This window comes from Macrobrachium nipponense, chromosome 27 (genome assembly GCF_015104395.2).
Source record: "Macrobrachium nipponense isolate FS-2020 chromosome 27, ASM1510439v2, whole genome shotgun sequence".
In the NCBI taxonomy this organism is placed as follows: domain Eukaryota; kingdom Metazoa; phylum Arthropoda; class Malacostraca; order Decapoda; family Palaemonidae; genus Macrobrachium; species Macrobrachium nipponense.
In genome coordinates, this window is record NC_087216.1 from 10,771,450 (window position 1) to 10,787,640 (window position 16,191).

The 16,191-nt window shown below is 41.5% G+C and overlaps 1 protein-coding gene across 1 annotated transcript in view; it reads left to right on the forward strand.

The window, feature by feature from the left end:
• The window catches only part of LOC135200823 (protein O-mannosyl-transferase 2-like), a 43,780-nt gene that overhangs the window by 25,604 nt on the left and 1,985 nt on the right, over positions 1-16,191 (forward strand). The window contains 4 exon segments of the mRNA XM_064229497.1: positions 4,005-4,182; positions 5,447-5,598; positions 5,748-5,834; positions 13,111-13,261. Coding sequence (XP_064085567.1) covers positions 4,005-4,182; positions 5,447-5,598; positions 5,748-5,834; positions 13,111-13,261 — 568 coding nt within the window.

Here is a 16,191-nt window from a genome sequence, read left to right on the forward strand (position 1 = left end):
TTCTGCAACCAGAGGGACTAGACCTTTTAAGAGAGGTAAAACCTTCTCTAAGTCAGTCAGAGGGAAGAAATAGCGTATCAAGGACTCCAGACATCAGTGGTGCCAGACTACTGAAATTTGCCGACGTCTGGGCCCACAAAGGGCAGACAATTGGTCCCTATCGGTTGTCAGCAAAGGATACCTCATTCCCTTCTCGTCAAGACCACCATTGACGACAACTCCGAGGGAGTTGGTAGCCAAGTACAAGGACCCCATCATGAATCAAGCCCTTTCTCTAGCAGTAGATCTCATGCTAGAGAAGGAGGCTATAGAACTAGTGAAAGATCCCCGCTCTGCGGGCTTTTACAACAGACTATTCCTAGTTCCGAAGAACTCAGGAGGATGGAGACCGGTGTTGGATGTAAGCGCCCTGAACGTCTTTGTGGAAAAAGAGGAAGTTCGCATGGAGACAACTTCCTCAGTGTTAGCGGCTCTTCGTCCAGGGGACTGGATGGTGTCTCTAGACCTTCAGGACGCTTACTTTCATGTGCCGATCCATCCTTCTTCACGGAAGTATCTACGATTCATGATGGGAGGAAACATCTTCCAATTCAAGGCCTTGTGCTTCGGCCTATCAACTGCACCCCAAGTTTTCACGGGGTTAATGAAAAACGTGGCGCAGTGGCTACATTTGGAGGGAGTGAGGGTGTCGCTTTATCTCGACGACTGGCTAATCAGAGCAGAGTCTCAAGAAAGATGTCTGGAGGACTTCAAAAGACCCTTACATTGGCAAGTTCTCTGGGACTTCTGGTGAACTTCCAGAAGTCTCAATTAATCCCCAGTCAAGAGAGGATCTATCTGGGGATTCGGATAGCTTCTCTGGCTTTTCGGGCTTTTCCGTCGCCAGAGAGGATAGCTCGTTGCTACGAGAAAATAACGACCTTCCTAGAGAAAGATGCATGCACAGCGAGGGAGTGGATGAGTCTGCTGGGGACACTCTCCTCGCTGGAGCAATTAGTTTCTCTAGGAAGGTTGCATCTCAGGCCTCTACAGTTCTTCCTATACCAGAACTGGAGGGGCGTCTCTCCCTAGATCTTGGAGTTCTCCTTCAAGATCTCAAGGGAAATCAAGAGAGACCTTCGGTCGGTGGAGCAACCCACTTCGATTTGTGGAAGGAATGTCTCTTTTTTTACATGCCGAACCCCAGCCATGTGTTGTTTTCCGACGCATCGGAGGCAGGTTTGGGGAGCGACGCTCGGGACGAGAAGTGTCAGGCACCTGGAAGGGGGATCAGGTGTCCTGGCACATCAACAAGAAAGAGTTGATGGCAGTCTGGATTGGGCATTGAAAGCCTTCGAACCCCACGTCCGAAATGCAGTAGTGCAGGTCAATTCGGACAACACACAGCCTTGGCGTACATCAAAAAAACAGGGGGCGTCGCACTCCTTCTCCCTGTACGAAACAGCAAGGGAGCTTCTGCTGTGGTCTCAAACAAGGAAGATCAGTCTTCTCACAGATTCGTACAGGGAGAAAGGAACGTCAGGGCCGATCTTCTGAGCAGGAAGAATCAACTCCTGCCTTCCGAGTGGACCCTCCACTCAGAGGTATGCCAAGACCTGTGGAGAAGATGGGCAGACCTCACATCGATCTCTTTGCAACAGCAAAGAACGCAAGAATCGAACTTTACTGCTCCCCGATCTCAGACCCAGGAGCAGTATCAGTGGATGCGTTTCTCCTAGATTGGACAGGGCTAGACGTCTACGCCTTTCCCCCCTTCAAAGTACTGGGACAAACCCTCAAGAAATTTGCTATCTCGGAGAGGACAAGAATGACGCTAGTAGCTCCGTTCTGGCCCGCCCAAGATTGGTTCACAGAGGTACTGGAATGGTTGGTGGACTTTCCAAGAGCACTTCCACAAAGACAAGATTTGCTCAAACAACCCCACTTCGACAGGTATCACAGAAACCTCCCCGCTCTCAATCTGACTAGCTTTCGACTGTCAAAAGTCTTGTCAGAGCGAAGGGGTTTTCGACAAAAGCTGCTAAGGCTATCGCCTCAGCTAGAAGACCTTCGACCCTTAAAGTCTACCAGTCGAAGTGGGACGTCTTTCGCCGTTGGTGCAGGAACCAGAAGTTTTCCTCTTCCAGTACCTCTGTGACTCAGATAGCAGATTTCCTAGTTTTCCTCAGAGAAAAATGCGGTTTGGCAGTATCTACTATCAAAGGATACCGAAGCATGCTGGCTGCGGTGTTCAGACATAGGAATTTAGATCTTTCGAATAACAAAGATCTTCATGATCTATTAAGATCTTTTGAATCTTCCAAGAAAACTTCGAACGAAGTTCCAAGTTGGAATCTGGATGTGGTTCTTCGTTTCCTGAGGTCCGCTAGGTTTGAACCACCACATTTAGCCTCCTTCAAAGATCTCACGAGGAAAGCTCTCTTTCTCATGGCTTTAGCATCCGCTAAAAGGGTTAGTGAGATTCATGCCCTAGAAGGAAGGGTAGGTTTCAAAGAGATTCCGTGGTTTGTTCCTTCCTTCCTTCGTTTTTAGCAAAAAATGAGAACCCCTCAAATCCGTGGCCAAGGAACTTTGAGGTTCGTGGTTTATCTGCCCTAGTAGGGGGAAGAACCTGAAAGAACTCTTTGCCCTGTTAGGAGTTTAAAATACTACCTTCAGAAGAAGAAAACCCTTAAGGGCATTGAGGACAGACTTATGGTGCTCTGTAAAGGACCCCAGCAGACCATTGTCGAAAAATGCGCTGTCTTTCTTCATTAGAAGTGTTGTGAAAGAAGCACATAGATCTTGTAATGAAGAACATTTTCAAGCTCCTAAAATCAAGGCTCATGAAGTGAGAGCAATTGCCACTTCCTTGGCCTTTTAAGAAGAATATGTCTCTTCAGAATCCTGAAATGGAAACAAAACTACATTCTGGAGATGTAATTCAGTATTCGCCAACCACTACCTAAAAGACGTCAGTATTACGTATGACGAGTGCTTCGCGTTAGGCCCGTACGTATCGGCGGATTCGGTGCTGGGGCAGGGAGCTGGAACATATCCTTAGTAGTTTTTTCCCTTGTTTTTTTTTGTTAATGGAGATCATATGGTTGTATGAAAAATGATGCAGGTAGGCATCTTTTTTAGTTTCGTAATGCTAATAACTTTAGTTTGGTTAGGTGATCGGATTGGTTTGAAGCTCCCTGCGTTGGTAGTGGACAGGTTCTGTCATAGAAGAGGGCGAACCCCCATTGACATGATCCGACTTGGATTCTACTAAGTAAGCGGATATCAAGTCCCGTTAGTAGACCCAAAGAGTCTTTTCAGCTGTAGGTCACGCCCTCGCTGTAGCTCTTATGGCTATGCAGACTAATAGACAGTATCTAGAAGTCTTCAGCCCTAGGTAAGAACCAAGGTTATTTTTATCCTACAACAGGTGTTGTTTACCTTTTCTTTGTTATTTTCTGTCTTGTATCCCTCCACCAAGGGTGTCAATCAGCTAAGTATATGTCTGACAGTAAAAGTTCATGTACAAAAATGATATTGTTATTGTTTTACAATAAAGTTTTGTACATACTTACCTGGCAGACATATACGATTGATGGCCCGCCCAGCCTCCCCTCAGGAGACAGGTATAAGAGAGAAAAAATCTGGCAAGAAAGGTATGTTGGTTCTTACACCCGCTTCCCAGCGGCGGGTAAGGTAGATCACCTGACCTACCTGTCGCGTTAGCCGCGAGTTTTGAATTCTGACGTGACGTCAGAGACGTAAGCTAAGTATATGTCTGCCAGGTAAGTATGTACAAAACTTTATTGTAAAATAACAATATCATATATTTTTTTTTTTTGTATCCCTAAGTGTAAATATGGAAGAGTAAATTAATTCTCATATACTACATGTAAGATTTTTTTTATTTTGTGTAGGGAGCAAGTGTATTTATTAATTTTCTTCTATTTTTTTCTCATTTGAGATTGTGTTTCAGTTTGAGTGCATGAATTTTTGTTGATATTCAAATTTTTCCCTTGTAGGCTTGTTAAGAAATGGAATGAAGAACCAGGTGACTGGGAAGATGATGATCCTGTTGAACTTGTAAAGAATGGAGACTTGATTCGTCTGGAACATGTTCCTACTGGTAGGAACTTGCACTCCCATCGTGAAAATGCTCCAGTCACAAAGAGACACCATCAAATAACTGGTTATGGAGAGGTAAGCTTTTTATGCATTGAGAAATTAGTTTACTATTACTCAAAATCTGTGATTTTTAAATATCAAGGACTTTAATAGATGGCTTCAAATTAAATTTTTATAGTGGGTAAAAATCAATGCATTTTATTATAATTTTGTAGTCATATTAGCATTTTAGAAGTCGTTGATAGCGAATCCTTGCTCCAGTTTTCAGTTCTCATTTGAGAGGAAATCATTAAGGAAGCACTAAAAGTCTTGTTACAGTATATAAAAATAAATTTAAATAAAATGAAAGGAACTATTTTGTATATGTGACTTATCAAATAATTACATAGTTATAGTTTCTAACTAACAGCTATGTAAATACTTGGTAACTATATACAAAAAGCTATTTTGTTATAAAAATGTCAATTTTCTTTAAAAGATTTTGATCTTTCAGTTGCACTGAAATAATTGAAGGTACTGAGTTTTACGAAGTGAGGTATTGCTATGCAGAAGGCTGATATATTAACAAGGTTTTAAGGGTGCAGAACTTTACTTTTTATATTACTGCTTCATCTCAAGAAAGGGTCTCGGTACCTGTAGTCTAAAGAGTTCTAATTTTTTGCATTTTCTAGATGGTATAGGTATTAGATAATGAATTTTGCTGATAAAGTACAGCAGTATAATTAATCTTTATGAATGCTAGTTATTCATTGATATTAGAAAGGCAGCTAGTTTCATATGGTTGAGGTGTAGTTTTTACCTAGCCTGTATGGTGTAGAAGAGATTGGGTTAAGGCTGGTTTGCACTTAAGTGTGATTTTGCTTATATTTAAAGTGTTATTTGCTTATAGTTTTTATTAAGGAGAGGCAGAAGTGGTAAGTGGTAAATGCCAGGTGTTTGTTTACAAGAATGATAATGCTCATTCTCAGTTTTATTTATTGTGGATGGATTCTCATGCTACTGACACATTCTCAAAAAGGACAAAGACTATTGTTAAATTTATTGCAGAAATCCTTAAGTATTCTAAATCACTGAACAGTTAGGCACTTATGTAGGGTAGATGTATAAAGGTATGATATGAAAATTCTATCCTGTTCTTTTAGAATTATTGTTGTGAATGTCTGGCATGTTGAGATTGTCATTGGTGAAGAATCAGTTTAATTATTAAAGAAATCCTTTGGTGAAGAATCTGTTTAATGGAGAAATCCTTGATTTTTCTAAATCATTGAACAATTAGGTATTCATGTAGGATACACGCATAAATATGTAGTATGTAAATTCTATCCTGTTCATCCCCAAGAATGGTGTTGGTGACGTGAATGATGTCTGGCGTGTTGAGATTGTCAATGGTGAAGAATCGGAAGTTGTGAAAACAGTTGTCCATAAAATCAGACTTAACCACTACTTGGTTGGGTGCTCGCTCATGTCTCACAACAAGCAGCTCCCTAAATGGTAAGATGATGCTCTCTTAATATATTGAAACTGTTTTACAAGATGATAATCATGTAATGAAAATGTAACATAGGTTTCTGAATGAGGTTACCAGATAAATATTGGGATAATTATTAAATTAGTAAATTTAATTCATTCTTTTTTTACAGGGGATATGAACAGATGGAAGTTACATGTAATCCAAATATTCATGACCCAAATAATTTATGGAACATTGAAGATAATGTCTTCCCAAATAATGTAAGATATAATTATTGCCATTAGTTTTTAATGATTTTCTGTGTTTTTAACATTCACATAAAAATAGTAGTAGCCTATTACAGCAACAGCTTATGAAGCCTGTATAAGGTCTTGGGCCTTTTTTTAAAGAAAATATTGGTTTGAAGAGGTCTGGGTACAAAATTGGAAGATTTATAGCTAGAGTACAGTAGCAGCATGATATCACAAATGGGGAGGTTGCAAAGGAATGTGGTATCCAGCGGCTGGGGTTTAGATATATCTAATAGAATTACGTAGCTGGTTCAGACATGTAATGAGGGGGTGAGGAGCAGTCAGAATAGTAGTAGCAATGGAAGCTGCAGAATGAAGACTTAGTTGGAAGGTTCAGGCAATCTTAGAGAAGAGCATATGTGAAGACCATTACCAGATGGCGATTTAATGTAAAAAATTCCTTAGAGGATGGATTTGAAACCCTGCCATGTCGAAACCACCCACAAAGGCATCTGGTGCCTAAATTTGTTCATGAAACTTACCTGTCAGATATATATATAGCTGTATTTTTCCGAATCCGACAGAAATTTAAACACTTACGACACACGCAGTGGGAGTCAGGTGGTTAGTACCCATTCCCGCCGCTGGGAGGCGGGTATCAGGAATCATTCCCATTTCTATTCATAATTTTTCTGTCGCCGGTGCTGAAAACACCTGTTTTCAGTACCTCCGTCTTAGGATTTTGGAAACTTCATTGCCGCTAAGTATCCTAATTGTCTTTTGATTTATTCACTTGGATTTGTGGCTAGGCATACGCTATCTTAAATTGATTTGAATTTGATTCATTTTTGCATAAAATATCTGAATCTAGTTATGCTAGTTTTCAGACGGGGTGTCTGCAAAGATAGGGTGTGGCTACCGAAAGCTTCGGTAGATTCGCACTTGGTATGTTACGAGGGGTATGGGTCTTGCTTCTTTGTTGAGATTTGTCATGTAAGGAGGGTGAGACTTTGTCTATTCCGTAAGGAAGACGTATGATTCGTATGTACGCAATTAATCAGTAAACATGTCTAATTCCGTAAGGAAGACGTATGATTCGTATGTACGCAATTAATCAGTAACAAAAGTCAGGGTAGTGAACCTGCTAACCTTCCTGTAGACTTTATTTTGCATAATCCTGTAGTATGGCCTACGGGCTATGTATATGTCTACGAGAGGTGCTCGCTCTCCTTCATTGCTGTGAAGTGCTACTTCTGTAATGGTTACTCCTAACCCTGCAGTGTTGCCTTCGGGCCCTAAGCAGTGTCTGTAGAGAAATTGCCCTTTCTCTGATACTCCTTCGATTCGTAACTTAGAATCGAAAGTGCTTGCTTTAGAGAGTAAAAGTGAAGTGCAGAAAGTGCAGTGATACCCCTTGTGTAGTGGAGGGTGCGTCAGATCGGCCTCGTTTCGCCTCTAGGCCGGGACCTCTGCTTGACTCCCAGAACGAGGGAGAGAGCATGTCGAAAGCCGAAGGAGGGTTACGAGGAACCCCCACCGATCTGGCGTGCCTTCGGCAGTTTCTGATGAAAATCCCCAGACTGCCTAAGTGCGTGCACGTGCACGAATCCTGAAGGATTGCTTCTCGTCCTCCGAAGCGTCCTCCCCGCGCAGGGTTGGAGCTTTCGGATGGACTCGCTGCCCTCTAAATAGAAGCTTTATAGAAGAAAGGACGCTTCACGTCCTCTCTCTCTCTCTCTCGTTATGCGTTTCAGTGAGAAGTAAGAAGGCGAACGTCGCCTGAACTCGTGTCCGTCTTTCCACCGAGAAATACGTCAAAGAAGTCATAGTAGCAGTAAGCTTTTGAGAGCGGACCAACCCAAGCCAGGGGCGCGCGCAGCCAGTGGACGCCGAGCGTGCGCGCCAGTGAACGCCGAGCGCGCGCCATGGACGCGAGCGCGCTCCAGTGGGCGCCGAGCGCGCTCCAGTGGACCGAGCGCGCTCCAGTGGACGCCGAGCGCGCTCCAATGGCCGCGAGCGCGCTCCAGTTGGACGCCAAGCGTGCACCAGCGCACGCCAGGTGTGTCGCCTGGCTGAACGTTTCTGTTGAACTCTTCAAGCTCTTGTTTCAGATTTGGGCTTAAAGAATTTTTACTCTACCTTCGATGATACCTTCTACTCACCTGCAAAGAATGTGAAGTAGGCAGTGCTTCGGAGTAAGCTTAAAGTGAACAGACAACTTCTTCTTCGAAACCCAGCAAGACATCGGGTTTCGTGAATTCAAGAGGTCTCTGTCAATTAATATTGCTTTTCGCATAGGTGGATGAGTTAAGGAAAGCTCAAGGGAAGATCTCGTTTGCTCTACCGCAAGCTTTGCCATTCTGCCAATAAATTTAAGTTGCCACTACCGCAGTCAAGACTTTGCGATAAGGCAGTTAAGGGTTATAAAGGCTCGATGTCCTGCACGTCAGGACTCTCGGGCAAACGTTCAGTAGGATTCTTGCAAAGGCACTCCATCAAAAGTACGCTCTTCAGGAACGCAACAAGACAGGACTGCCTTTGCCATACTGCCAATAAATTTTAAGCTTTAGCAGGCATTAGTTGTGATACGGGAGAGGAAGCTGGTTGGAGAGTTTCTTCCTCTTCCCAGGATAATTTTGCCAGCTTTTTAGCCCATCTGAAAGGGCTTTTCAGATGATAGATTTGTGTTAGTTCCTAGTCGGGGACTACGCTGCCGAATTGAACATCGTCGTTCTACCTGACGTAAGCCCAGTCTCTTAACAGGATTCTTGCCCCTTCCTCGTTTGAGACGGGAATCGAAAATAAAATGCTCGACTTCCTGGATTACGTTTTATCAATTCAGTGACTTTTCCCCATTGACAATATACTATCGTTTTGTCAAGTAAGTGGGTATCCCCTCATTGACAAAAATATCTTTGTCCCGTAAATGGGTTAGTTTCTCATTGACAAACATCTCATTAACTTGATATTGCGTAAGCGAATAAGCTCTTATTGACAAGATTCGGAAGAGATCTCATTCGTCATTCGCAGACTCGTACAAGAAATAGACTTGTAGACTACGTCAATGAACGCTTATGTCCAATAACATAAGAAGCTTGAGCTGACTGCTTCGATTCTCCTAAGTTTTGTTCATGAAACTTGCCTGTCAGATATGTATGTAGCTGTATTTCCGAATTCAGCTATATATATGTCTGCCAGGTAAGTATGAACAAACTTTATTGTGATATAATTTCATATTTTGCCTTGCGTTATTTTATTTCTGGTTGGTTCAAGTCATATACGCTTGCTGTAGTTACCTCTTCGGATGGCAACCGAGAGGTCTATGGTCCTTTTAAGGACATTTATCGTAACTCCCTGCAGCCTTCCAGGAGTTTCCGATTTATCTTTTTACCGTTGTATGGTAGTGTTCTGACGACACAAACGCATCTGTATATTTAGCGTTTTCTGTTTCGCTTAAATATACCAGCTTGAGAGTCTCTTTATGCTAAAAATAACGGACCTTTTTCTTCATAGAATAGGGTAGCTGGCAACCCAGGCATAAAGTTAAGAGACGACGATGACGGACGATCGTAAGCTGCTGCTGTCACTGTCCTCTGACTCCTCTCCTCCAGACTCCAGTCCAAACGAGCCAGTACCAACTCGTTCGCTGTCATGCGCTGTAGGTTAAGTCTCTCTCTCCTGCGGGATTGACTGACTAACCGTATCTCTGTGCTGGCAGTTACGTCTCTCTCTCTCCTGCGGGATTGACTGACGAACTGTATCTCTGCCCCTACAATCACGGACTTTAGCCTAAGATTGAGGGATTTCTTACATGAATGAATAAACATTGCATTCGTTGGCCTTAATATGTTCTACAGAGATATCTTACTCCTTTCGGTGCTCGTTACCGCACGGTATAGGACTACGAGTCTACCACAACATTGCACTATTATATGCTCTCTTGCTTAGGCAAAGCGCAGCCTTATTAGGGAAGTAAACATACTGTGTGAGGGAATGGATGAGCTTGCTGGGGACCATTTCCTTCCTAAAGAAGTTTGTTTTCCCTGAATAGACTGCAATTCAGACCTCTACAGTTTTTTTCCTACCGGAAACTGAAATTTTCTTAAGATCTAGGAATGATTCTGAACATCTCTCGGTGCGTTAAGTATTCTCTTGAGGTGATAGAAAGAAGAATGCCGACATCTGGAGAGGGTTTCAGATGTCTTGGATCATAATCTGAAAGAAGTGGAAGCAATTCAGTCGTCCCTCCAGTCCTCGAAACGAGTTTTTTTGGAACCATGGTCCATATCAACTCTGATCTTCCACAGCTCTCTCATATCTTAGGAAGTATCTTCTCTCGGTCCCGGTTCGGGTTTACGAGAAAGAGCCTATTAGAACAACAGCGTTAGAATGGAACGATCCTCTAGAGGTTCGTTACAGGATTGCAAAAAGTCGGTTTCGAATCGTCTCGATCGAAGGCAGCAACTACTGACTTCCGAGTGGAATCTTTCTTTAGAGTATGTTGAGAGTGTGGAGATTTAGGGACGTCCTTTCATTCATCTCTTCGCTAGGTTGAGGACGAAGAGGCTTCTTCTTCTCTGCTCCCTTTTCTCGATCCGGGAGCGGTAACATTAAACGCCATCCTATGATATTCGAAACGGGGATGGATGTTTAGTCTCTTTTCCCCTTTTTCATCACTTAGGAAATGTAATAAGATGATTGATATTATCACAGGGAGCGACAATGACGCTAATCGCCCCATGTTGGCCTTCAAGACCCTAGATTCACAGAGGTCACGTCCTTCCAAGGACCTTTTTCCGAGAGAGTCGGTCTCCTTTAAACACGAAAAGGTACCTATAACCTCTCCGCTCTGAGTCTGACTACGATTCAGACTATCGAGATGTTGACAGCATAAGATTGCAGTCTTCCCTTTCCGTTTGAAGAATGGGATAAGCTGGCAGTCACAACTATTTAAAGAAGTTACGCAAATATGTTGTTGACGGCCTTTGGGCTCAGAGATTTGCTTCTGTCAAACAACAAAGCCCTTCACGATCTTTGAGTTCTGTGAAATCTCGAAACTCGCTCACCATCTACTTTTTGTCTCGCCTGTTTTCTCGGAGTCAGACACTCGTGCGAGATCAGGAGACATATAGTAGCCCTGAGTTTCTTGTTGACGAAGTCGGTTGCGTTTTTACACCCCCGATGATCGTTTAAACTTAGACCAGGTTGGACGTCAGGCATTCGTCTCCTTCGGGACTGAATCGCCTTTTTGCTCCTCGCTCCTTTCTCCTGGCACAGAAGCTCGAGTCAGGAGTGGCTCAGGAGTTGATTCGCTAACGACTTTGGTTGCGTTGATACACCCCCCAAGGTTTGCTTAGCTTGAATCGCCCAGGCAGTCCAAAAACACTCATCCTTTCAGCGAAGAATAGTGCCTTATGGTCTTCAGGGTACAGCCTTGCTGTCCTTGATTCGTCTGACTGGTCAACTGGTCGGTCACCTGACGTTAGTACAGACGGGACTGACTGTGCATGTCCAGATCGAAGCTTTCAATTGGAACTTAGACATAGTCTGAAGTTCTTGATGTCAAAGCATTCGAACATCTACCTGTTAACTTCTTGCATGTGATCAGGAAGGCATTTTTCTAACCACCCTAGATACGACAAAGAGGGTTAGTGAGATTTTAAGCCATCGTCACAAGTTTTTGGCTTTAGAGAACACAAGGCGGTGTGCTCTCTAAGCTTTTCGTTATGGCCTAAGAATGGAAACCCGGTTTGTCTTGGGCCAGGAGCTTGGAAGCAAGGATGGCACAAGTTAGTGGGCAGGAGCCAGAGAGAGTCCTGTGCCCTGCTGCGGTCTCTCAAGTTTTATCTCATAAAAACTCAAGAAAGTCGAAGTCGTACGGAACAATTATCTGCAGTGTTCCGAAAAGACCAGACTTGCCCATATCGAAAAACACCTTGGCTTTATTGTTAAGGAGGTCTTTCAAAAAAGCTCCTTCTTTGTGTTTGCACAAAGATTTGAAATCTTTCGATTTGAATGCTCACGAGGTGAGGGCGCGGCCTCGGAAGCATTTCAACAGAGCATGGCACTCAGCAACATCCTGAGTACCATGTTTTTAGCGAAGCAACTCTGTGTTCAATTCACACTTCCCTGCGAGATGTGAAGATGGCATATGAGATCTGCTGCTCGCTAGGGCCATACGTGTCTGCAGACACAATCTTGGGGGCAAGAAGTACCACTCATCCTATCCTGTAGAAAATGGTTAGGAAGAGCTCTTAATTTAGTAGTTGAGTCGCCGACAACGGTGACTTCTTAACTCTTAAGCCTTAGTTAACACACCTTAACTTTGGCTAGGTGGGTCAGGTGGTGATATATATTTTTTATATATATATTTATTTTACTTCTTAGCCTCATGGTATGGTCAATATGGTCTAGTCACGTCGTGGTCTCCCCCTGTTGACAGATCATCTGGAGTGCACCAGCTATATAGGTCTCTACCTCGCTGGCAACTCTAGTAGCACAAGCAGACTTACGCGGCAGTAACCACGAAGTCAGCTATGCTAACAGGTAAGGAATCAAGATATCAATTATCTGCATATATATGTTTCCTAAAATCTTCTATTCTGTCTACTCCCACCACCAAAGGTGGATTCAGCTATATATATCTGACAGGTAAGTTTCATGAACAAAATGTTATTGTAATGATACAATTAAGTTTGTTCATACTTACCTGGCAGATATATATAAATCAAGTACCACCCACCCACCTCCCCTCAGGAGACAGTGGAAATAAAAATTATGAATAGAAAATGGGAATGATTCCTGATACCCGCCTCCCAGCGGCGGGAATGGGTACTAACCACCTGACTCCCACTGCGTGTGTCGTAAGTGTTTAAATTTCTGTCGGTTTATTCGGAAAAATACAGCTATATATATATCTGGCCAGGTAAGTATGAACAAACTTAATTGATCATTACAATAACATTTTTCATGATTTTAAGGTGGAAAAAACATTTTAGAAAAAATAAAAAATCATACAATGGTTTTTAGGTTTCATATAAACAAGTCCAAGAGTTTAAACTCTGTGGTGACTGGGCTACAAAGGCCAACTCACACAGTTATTGTAGTTACTAGCACACTTCAGAAGTGCATTTTGCCATATTTTGTTTATTTTTTTGTTTTAGTATTTCTCATTGATAGTTAAGAAGTAACTTGCTACCTGAACTCAATGTGTTTGACAATTTTTTTTATTTGATTGGAATATTTTTTATAAGTTGTTTAGAAACTCTAAAATTGTATTCAAACAACTTTCTCAATTTTTTCAGTACCCAACTCCAGTTTTGAGATATATGCACCCAACTTCTTTGAAAAGTTCTTGGAATCTCACACAGTGATGTTCCAGGGTAACTCAGGCCTCAAGCCAAAAGAAGGAGAAATTACCTCACAGCCTTGGCAGTGGCCCATCAATTTCAAGGTATGGAGTGAATGATGATTTCATGGTAATATTTAAAACTTGGTAAATTAGTACAATAGCATGAAGTAAATCTGAATATTTTTTAATAAAACTGGAGTCATTGTGAAGCCTTTTACATTGCTATATTTAAGATTTTATTATAATATTTGGATGAACTAACTGTAGTAGTTTTGTAAATTGAGAAGTTCCACCCTTTGGTTTTAATTTTTGAAATAAAACCCTGCATGCCTCCCTCCTTTCTCTTAGTGGTTTTATGAGCATTAGAAGGCTTCTTGAACATTCACCTACATCCATGATGTTGGTTCACATGAAATTTCAGTGATATTTTGTGGAGGTTTTCCAGAGTTTGATGGGTTGTAATAAAGTATTCATGATTTTTAGGCTGTGAGCCTAGGAATATTGGACTAGATTTTGAGATGGATAAAATTTTCTTAAATATGTGAGCCATGCTTGTTAAAACCTTTATCTTATGCAGCTCTTGTAAGCATGTCAATATTTATAACCTGTCAGTCATAAATGCCTCCATCACAGTCTATGATTATTCCCAGTTTGTCATTTGTTTGAAAAGGAAATCTTGCAACATTATCACTACATGGACCCTCTGTATGTATCCACCAATCGCCTCATTTTTTGTGGTTCAAATGAGATCACAACAGGTCAATTTAGTATAATTTAACTTTTTTTATTTTCAAGATGCATGGGTAGTTTTATCAATTAGTTTAATGCCAAGCATTTGGTGGCTGCGAGTTTGATTCTCAGGCATTCCCCTGAGGTGTTAGAGATATGTATTTCTGATGATAGAAGTTCACTCTCGACGTGGTTTGTAAGTCACTTACAGCCGTAGGTCCCGTTGCTGAATAACCACTGGTTCCATGCAACGTAAAAACACCATACAAACAATTAGGAAATGTAAAGAAGGGTACTATGAGGAGTCTAATATCTGCACTCATTTAAAGAGAGGGTTAGGTTCTGACTGCTGTGTAAGTCAAATTAAGCTTATGATAGTTGGATAGTACATATACAGTACATTACAAAATGTTTGTATTCAATAACTTACTTGTGATAATTGTAATGTAAATACTACAGACCCAGATAAGGATATCCATAAAGGAACTGTCTTCTGGTAGTTCAGACAAATCCATCACTATGCCCTCACCTCGTGAATATGGGGGGGGGGGGGGGTTCCACTTTACTCAAATGGTGATTACACAAGACCTTATCACAGCACCCCTCACCATCTCTACCTCAGCCTCAACATGCCAAGAATTACTTTGGGTGGACGATGATTTTCTGTTTTTTTCTACATCTTTATTCTCCATTCAATATCTTGCAACTTGTATTGCTTTTCATTATTTCTCATTGCTGTCTCTCATGTTTGTTGGATTATTCATTTCATAATGAATCTTGCAGCAAATGCAAATTCTTTGCTGTACTCGGTTGGGTTCATTAAGTCTATAATTAAACTGGTTTTGATTTTCCAAGAGATAATTAGGAAATAATTCTGAGATCTAGGTTCTTCAGCTTTCATATATGTTCATGGATTTTCAACAGTATGTCATATGTACATAAATTGCAATTGTTCATACGCGAACAAACCTCCGGTCTTAACAATAGGATAATTTTTACATAAATTGCAATTTAGACATTCCTTATATACTTTCATAGAAGCCCATTAATCATATAAAGTACTACCTACCTACCAATCTCACAGAGGGTCCAACTGCTGCTATTGTTGCAAGTTTTTTTTTTTTTGTGTGTGAATGAAAAAGTCAGTGGATCATTACGAACCCTGTTATGGTTATGGGGGATAGTCATGGTACAGAAGTGGTTTTATTTTAACAATTATTCTGTCATTCTAGATTAAATACTAGATGTTTTTTAAAAATTTGATTAACTCTGATAGTTGAATATAATCTTTGGAGGCCTGCTAATTTTTTTTTTTTTTTGTTTTTTTTTTTTTTCAACACTTGACACTCTTGGATGAGCTATTCCGGCATAATCTTACTAACCCTTATAGTGATTATAGATCATTGCACTATTTACTTAAGAAGTAGTTTAATAATGGTGTATGTTGAGATGGGTTTCACAGTAGGTGCTTATATAATATTTTTTCATTCTTGCTTAGCCTTCATATAATAAAGGCAGTGCCCGGTTATTGGCGGACTTGGTTATCGACGATCCACTTTTATGGGGCTTGTCTAGTACCATAAAATCTGCGATTATGGCGCCATAATGGGCTGAGTTCTAGTTACCGGCACCATAAGGGTGCTTATGGCTCCGATAACTGGTTACTGGCACCATGAATTGCCGAGTATCGGTTAATGGCGGTTTTCACTTATCAGCACACCCCCAGGGAATGGAATACTCCACCGGTAGCTGGGGATTGCCTGTAATTTCTCTTGAATATTTTTTGTGCTAGTTTAAGAGCTTCAGCTGAAATACAATAATTATATTGAGATAGTCTGATTTTGCATGAAATGCAAGGCATGTTAGCTATTTATGCAGGTCTAAAAGTTTCCCATATTATTACGCCAAACAGGCTGCTTTTGTTCATACATGCAAGTGCTTAAGTATATCGCGGAAACAGGATTAACCACTAATTTTTTCCATGTTCCTAGGGCCAGCATTTCTCAGGTGGGAGTGGGAAACCCAGGATCTACCTTCTTGGAAACCCTATTGTATTTTGGTCTAACCTATTGGCTTTGGTTGCTTACTTCTATCTCCATCTTTGGCATTCATTCCAAATCAAAAGGGGAATCATAATTCCCCACACATTACAGGTAATCAAAATAACGTATGGAACTTCTCACTGCTTAGGTCACTAGAGCTTTTTCAGTATAATTCTGCATGGTTTTTGCTTCTTTTGGGTGTCTTGAGTGATGTTGGCATGCACTATCTTGTACATTAGTATGTCTTCACACCTAGGATGA